Raw genomic sequence first — 7509 nt, 5'->3', positions numbered from 1 at the left:
GTCTCCCCCCACCCAGGGCTGTCCTGCCCCTGGACCCAGAGTGGGGACAGTAAATGAAGCCCAAAGGCTTTGCTGCTGCTCGTACCTGTGGTGAAGGAGGAGAAGAGCCTGGTGTTGCCCTGAGCGAGGGAGGTGTAGCTGAACCAGCTGAGATAGAGCACCACGGGCGTCCACACCAGGAACACCACGTACCTGCGGGGTCGAGGGAGATGTCAGAGGGAGCATCCCACTGGCTGGCAAGTCATTCCCTCCCCCCTGTGGAAGCACCGGCCGGGGCAGGGTGCAGACCCCAGGAGCTCACCACGCTGTCTTGGAGAGGGACTCAAGGATGTCCGAGTGGAAGAGGCGGATGGGCCGATCCACGGGCTGGTGCACCCACTCGTCGTACTTCTCCCCTAAGTAGCCCACCTGCCACAGCAGGGGCTTCTGCCAGTCTACCAGGTCCTGAGGGCGTAGACAGTGGTTATTGGTACCCACAGTGGGACCCACACACCACCCCAGTATCAGGCACAAAGCTGAGCCTCAGCTGTGGGATTTTGGGCTGCAAACCCCTTTCCGTGCCCCACAGGCAGTTGCTCCTCATTCCAAGGTGCCCTGAGCTGCCCACGAGCAGCAGCACGGGGCAGACGAGGAGCCAGACACGCATCAGCCCCACGTACCCAGGAGTGCAGGGCTGAGCTCACCCCGTGCCACCGGGCACCTGCTCCTGGTTCAAGGTGAAGGTGGCTTACCCAGACCTGGCTCAGCACCAGGCCCTGATAACTGAGGCTCTTTGCCCCTTGAGCTGCCAAGATTAGATAGCAAGCAGTGATACATCCCAGTAGAGCACCACCGGTGGCACGTGGATCCCATCCCCATGGCATTGCCAAGGACTTTTCTCCTTGTGGAGAGGACACAGGAGATGGCAGCTGTTTGGGCACTCCAGCAGCAAGGAATGAAGTGGAAGGGGATAGGGAGCAGGGATACAAGATGGGAATACAGACTCCAGTGCTGCTGCTGTGCATGGCTGCGCTCAGGGGTCTGCAAGAGCAAGAAGGAACCCGTGTGTGCAGCATTGCAGCACGGGATGGAAATGGGGAGATGGAACCGGCAGCACCGCCTCTGCCACTGCTCGGCAGCCCCGGACGCGTCTGCCGCCGGCCCGGCCAGATAAGGTGGAGTCTCGGTCCCGCCCCTGCCCCGGGACTGAAACCGCGCTCGCCTGATCTGGCGGCTCCCCTTGGGCCGCTGGTGCCGCCCGGCACCGGCACAGCAACCTGTGCTGCTGGTGGGGATGGCTCAGGTCGGGGCATTCCAGGTCACTTGGGGATGGCACATGCAGTTTTAAAGGCAGTTTTAAAGTGATAAAATATTATTATGGCATGGTGAAAGGTTCTCCTGCTCAAAAAACCCCTTCTGCAAGATAAAAGCACACTCATTGACAAGCTGGGACCATGCAAGGCACGGTGGCCAGATGGTGCCATGGAGGGCAGGGACAGCCAAAGGCACATGGGGGACAAATCCCCACTGCTGTGGCATCCTCAGAGAGGAGCTGGCAGGTCAGGGAGCACCCTGTGCACATGGGGATCACCCTGCCCAGGCTGGGGAATCCCTTAGTGCTCATTACCGGAGCTTAAGCAAGGGAAAAAAAAATAAAATAAATAAAGCGAGAAAAAAAATAAATAAAGCATGGAAAAAAAAAAAAAGAAGTAAAGCAAGCAAGGTGTGGCTTGGCTACATATCCCACTGGAAGGGCACAGCTGCTGTCAGAGAAAGCCATCTCTCCAATGTTGCTGCAATGGGAGCCTCCCAGTGCAGCCACACCTGTGCAATAAAGCATGAGCAATAATGCCATCTGCACCAGGAGAAAGGGCAGAAGCAGTTGGATCAACTCAGCTCCCTCCTGCCATCCCTCCCATCCCAGAGATCAGCAGAAAGCCAGAGCTCGTGCAGGGAAGAGGAGACCTGGTGTTTCCTGGGAGCACTCAGGCAAACAGCCAGAGGAACCCCAGGGCTCTTACCTTTTCCACATCCACTGTTTTGTAGCAAAGATCTGTCTGCTCTGGGATCTGGGCTGCAGCATCCACCACCTTCTCATCCACTGTTTCAGAGAGGCTCTGAAAAGAGAAGGAAAACCCTGTGGTGAAGCATCAGCGGCAGACACAGTTTGGGACAGTGATGGCACCCAGGGGCACGGGCAGAGAGAGCTCGTGCCTGCCAGCTAAATAAATACGGGGAAAAATCTCATGAATTTCAGTCAGTCAGTTCCTGCAGAGCAGGTTCCTGAGGGAAGCAGCTGCCAGCAAGCTGCACTGCCCTTCAGACCGTGCACCAAGCATCCCGTGCTTGGGGCTTTTTTGGAAACCTTCTGCCAAGCCTGGAGTTTGGAACACCCCATCAGCTGCCAGGACGGCACTGGTGCTTCAGGGTGGCAACACAGAAACCCCTTGGCCAGCATTTCCCCCTGCAAACAGGCAGTGCTCACCTTCCCACTGCCAGGACAGCGAGGGGTATTGCCATGTTAGTGCTCCCTCCTCCCCTGCTCGGAAGGGCACACCGAGGCACAGGGGATGCACCAGTGCAGTGACAGTGGGATGAAGACCCATCTGTGGTCCCACTGCCAGGGCTGGCTGAGGAACAGGAGAAACCTGCCTTATGCGGTGCTTGGAAGCAAACACGTCGCCGGCTGCCAGCACCGGCCTCCCTCCCGTGGTCATGCCAGCTCCGGCGCCGGCCGCGCCGCTGGTGGGGGGCTTGGCGAGGTTGCAGCGTGCCCATGCAAACCCCAAGCCAGCCGTGCCCCCCGGCAGCAGCGCCAGCTCCCTGTGCAGGACGTGCCAAACATGCCTTTTCTCCTGCTCTGTCACCTTAAGTTACCCATTAACCTGGAGCAGGGTACGGCGTGGCCCGGCACAGCACAGCCGTGCCCAACAGGACTTCCAGCTGTGCCACTTCCAGAGAGGAAGGGTTTTCTCCCAGCTCCTCACTGCTCTGAGAGGGATGCAATGTCATCATATTCATGGGAATACCCACCCTGGCAGCTGCAGGAGGAGACAGAAAGCAGGAGAACCTCTCTGGGGTGGTCAGGACTTTACTCTGTGCCTGTTGGTGACACCGAGGCAGGGCTCAGGCACTGTTTGCCAACAGCAGGCACTCCTTGCCAGCTGTGCTCCCACTCCATTTCCTGGGCTAACTGGATTTCAAGCCTCATTCTGCTGGTACAGGAGCTGCACTACCCAGCTCTGAATCAGTCCCTCACCTGGGGCAGCAGGCAGGGAAGGACAGGGGATATTTCCAGCCAATATTTCCAGGCTGGAACCCTGCTGCCATCAGTTTTACTGCAGGCAGTGCTGACGAGAGCTGATGCCATGGATCACCACACCTCCCTCTGCAAGGGGTTCCCACTGCTATTTTCAGCATTGCACACTCTGTCCTTCAGCCAGACATCCCAAAAGCCTGAGGCAGGTGGGATGCCTTAAAATCCAGGCAAGCATGGTAAAGTTACAGTTTTGCCTCTGCCTTGCAGGTGCTTTGGAAGAAAATTCAGCTTCAAGAAAGAGAAACGGCTCAGTTTATCCATGCCCTGAGAAATGAGCTGGTGCTTTCCACCTCCACGCTTGCACCACAGCCTAGCCAGCAGCAGGAAGGATGCTTAAGAAAGCCCAGCTGATGCAACACCCAACACCTCTCCTCCCTTTTCCGAAGTGTTCACACGCCTCCAGTTCCCCTGCCCATGGATGCCTGAGCACCATGTCATGGCTGGAGGCTTCCCTGTCCTTCCAGGTCAGGGACGCGGACGGAGGGCTCATATTCCACCTCGACACTGGCGCCTGGATTGGGTGCCACCACTGAGATGCCATTGTCCCTGCATGCTACAGCAGCTCCCTGCCATCACCTGAGTCACCTCCTCCTCCTCCTCTTCCTCAGCTGGGGAGCAGGGGAGGGCTCTCCTCTTGCTCGCCCCGGGGCTGTCAAAGGCAGGACTGGTAGCTGTGGCGCAACCAGGATGCAAGCCAAGCCGTGCCGGCGTGCCCCGGCTGGCTCCCCGGAGCTGTGACATGCTCCTGCCTGCCCCAAGCGTGAAGGGGCCCCACAGGGATCAAGCCCCACCAGCTCTGGGCCAGTGCTGGGGCTTCTGCCCATCCTTCTCCAAACAGGAGGTGGGTTGGAAAGACACTGAAGGGCTCTGCCAGAGCTGAGCTCTGCTGTCACGTGTGGGTGATGGAAACGCATCCGAGTTGGACCCAGGAAAACAGGTCCTGCCAGGGAAGAAGTGCAAGAGGCCTGATGTAAGGAAGGGAAAGTCAACACCTATGAAGTGCCGCCACCCCAAGTGAGTGGCAGCCCCAGCAAGGTGCCGACTCTCCTGCTGGTGGCAATGGGGCCAAACACCCAGAGTGTCACTGGTCACACGATCCAGTGACCGGGTGACCCAGCACCCGCCTGGGAGCATCCAGCTGCCCTACATGGATCAGGTGGGGAGCTCAGCACTGGCCCTGCAGGAGCTGGAGAGTGCTGGCTATGTCATCCCAGTGCTGCCCTGCATCAAGGCTTGGGGCATTGAAAGGAGAACAAAATCCAGCTGTGATGTGAGCAGGTACAAACAGGAGGGGTGTTCTGATGCAGTGTTCGGTGTTCCTGGGATGCAGGAGGAGAACTGAAGCCTCTCCCTGGCCCAGGCAGGGTGATGCTGCCTGCAGACAGCTGCTCTGCCAAAAGCCTGGCCCCAGTTTTTCCACCTGTGCCCGTTTGCCCAGTGAGTCAAACCCCACAGGAGCCCTGCCATGCCTCTGCATCACTCCAGAGCCTCCAGCACCTTCACCGCACTCCTCAGCACCTCAGTTTGCTGGTGTCCACATGGGACAAGCTCTGTTGGCATTGCAGGTACAGGCACATAGCTTGAGGACACCCCATGAGGCATAGAGAGCCCACGTGAGGTCCCCACCCTCAGTGGCACCACCATCCCACCAGCATCATGGTCCCTGGGCAGCAGCTGGCAGAGCCCCACGAGGCTGTGTCTCAGCCAATTAAACACTGGGTGCAGCAGGACTATTAAAAGGAGGTGAATTTAACTCCTTCTAATCATAGTAATAATATAAAAAGCCACTTCTTCTTACATCACCTCCAAAGAGCTGCCCTGGGTGCCTGGCCCACATCCAGGTGTGCTCAGGCTGGGATGGAAAGCCAGGGCGAGCCTAACACAGTGATGTGGACAGGAGAAAGAGGAGGACACTAATTCCAAGAGGGATAGAGGATTTGCTCTGACTCACGGCCATGTCATGCACCCCAAAGAGGCTGTGACGAAAAGTCTCTCATTGCTTAAATTGGAGGGGTAATTAGATGATCCAGTTTCCTTCTAGCGAGGCTGTTAAAATCCTGTCTAGTTTGGGTAATTATCACTTCTCTCTTTGATCTCCCCTGTATGTCCTGCTTGCATAGATAAAACATTTGGGGGTTAATTTGTCCTTAGCCAAATGGGTCTGGGTGACGCAGAAGAGGGACCTGTATCTGAAGGAGACAGCCAGACTGTCAAGAGCCACAGAAAGGGGTGTGGAGAGGCCAGCGGGATGAAGGCTGGATCTTATCTTCTTTGCCTTTCCTGCATTAACACATTTTTTCCCCTCCCTCTCCAAAACCCTGAAAATCCCAGGGGAAAGCAAGGAGAAGATGCTGGATGCCTGTGGGACTGCAGCAACCTGCATCCCTCAGCATGGGAATGATGGAGCCCTGGGACTTCCAGCAGGCGAGGAGAGGCACTGGCAAAGCTATGGGGACCCACAGCCAAACTGGGGCAATGCAGCACCTCCTGCAAAGAGCTGTTTGGGGTACGTGTGCCCCAAAGCAACCAAAGCACGAACCAAGTACCACTGAGGGCATCGACTCCCACCCACCGGGGATTTTCGGAGGGCGGCAGGTCGGGCAGAGCAGCTCACACATCAGTCCCGTGCTGGACACAGCCCCACCGTGCAGCAGGCAGTTCTAAACCTCGCCCTCAGTGTGACAGCCCTGGGATGGTTGATGTGGCAGCAGGCAGCGTGTGATCTCCCTGCTCCCCGGTGTTATCACGCCATGTATTTGCATTGCGATGGTGGCAGTTCCCCTCGGCGCGAGAACCCGTCTGTCCGGTACCTTCCTTCGCCCCAACCCGCTGGGCTCGTCACGCCTGCGAGGAGGCGGCGGCTCCGCGAGTGTCCCAACAGAGGAGGTGCCGTCGCCAGGATCCCTCTGGAGAAAGTGCAGGCACTGCGCTGAGGCTGAAACAAAGCCCTGTCTGTGGCGCTGGGGCCGAGGCTGCGCCACGGGGAGAACAACCAGCGAGCGCAAACAACCGGCCAGAGGGACCGAGCGGTCACCGACCTCGCCGGGATGCCGAGAGGGGAACGCGGCCGCTGGGCTGGCAAAGGGGGCTGGGCTGGCCCCGCTGCTCAGCATCCTGCCCACGGTGTGCTGGGAGGGTCAGTAGTTGGGGGGTAGTGCCCAGTGCCACGCAGTGGCACTTGCCCAGGGCACTTTCCCTTCTGCCTGGGCAGCCCGGGGCTGGCACAGTGGGGACAGAGCTGTGTCACAGCCACCCATGCCCCATGCCAGGCGGTTAGGGAGGCGGCTGGGCTCCTCTCCCCAGCACTGGCTGCTCACTACCAGCAAACCCACTAGTGGTCCCTGGTCGAGTGCTGACAGTCAGGAAGGGTGTCCTGCCCCATTGCCCATCTCGTGCCACACAGTCCTGCTAAAACTGACACTGAGCTTCATCTCCTGCAACCCTCCAAAGACCCCAAACCTTCCATGCCATGCTGGCACCCAAGGATCACCCATTAGCCCTATCTCCCTGCAGGGAGGGGTGTGGCCATGGAGTGGGACCCTGTAGGTACCAGGCTCTGTGCACTTGGCACATGGTCTGTTGTGGGCCCTGAGGGGCCTGAGCTCTGTGTGCCTTGGGGTCCCCCTCAGGTCTCCTGGGAGCCAGTGTGCCCCATGCACTTGGGACCTTGGCACCCTGTACACCTCAGGCACCACCCATGCAGGACCTTGGGAGCCTCAAACATCCCCTGTCCCTTTCACCCTTCACACGTTGTTCACCCCAGACCCTACAGGGCCCGGTCCTAAGGGTTCCGTGCTGCTCAGACCCAACACACACCATGTCTCATACAGCTCAGACCTGGATGCACTATACATGCTATACACCACATACACCCCAAAAACCCCATGCCCTGTACACCCCAAACTCTATACAGCCTCTTGAACAGCTCAGACTCTAAGAAACCTGGACCTTGGATGCCCTACTGACCCTGCACAGCTCAGGTCCCACAGAGCACAGAGCTGGGGCACCCTATCAAAACTCTATGCATGCTGGACCCAGGACCTGGGGCACCCTAGAGAGACCCTGCACATCCCGGTTCGGGACATGGGGCACCCTAGAGAGACCCTGCACATCCCGGTTCGGGACATGGGGCACCCTAGAGAGACCCTGCACATCCCGGTTCGGGACATGGGGCACCCTAGAGAGACCCTGCACATCCCGGTTCGGGACAT

The 7509-nt window shown here is 58.4% G+C and overlaps 1 protein-coding gene across 1 annotated transcript in view; it reads right to left on the bottom strand.

The window, feature by feature from the left end:
- Window positions 1–6411, bottom strand: part of FA2H (fatty acid 2-hydroxylase) — a 9358-nt gene extending 2947 nt beyond the window's left edge. The window contains exons 1-4 of the mRNA XM_029965483.1: window positions 6109–6411; window positions 2001–2096; window positions 302–444; window positions 86–192 (exon numbers count right to left, since the gene is read on the bottom strand). Of these exons, the coding sequence (XP_029821343.1) occupies window positions 86–192; window positions 302–444; window positions 2001–2096; window positions 6109–6411 (649 nt within the window). The remainder of the gene's footprint in view (window positions 1–85; window positions 193–301; window positions 445–2000; window positions 2097–6108) is intronic.
- Window positions 6412–7509: the final 1098 nt, after the last annotated feature.

Source organism: Manacus vitellinus, unplaced genomic scaffold, assembly GCF_001715985.3.
Source record: "Manacus vitellinus isolate BGI_N305 unplaced genomic scaffold, ASM171598v3 scaffold_10_pilon, whole genome shotgun sequence".
Lineage (NCBI taxonomy): Eukaryota > Metazoa > Chordata > Aves > Passeriformes > Pipridae > Manacus > Manacus vitellinus.
The sequence above is the reverse complement of the archived record's forward strand: the minus strand, read 5'-3'. Positions and strand labels throughout refer to the sequence as shown.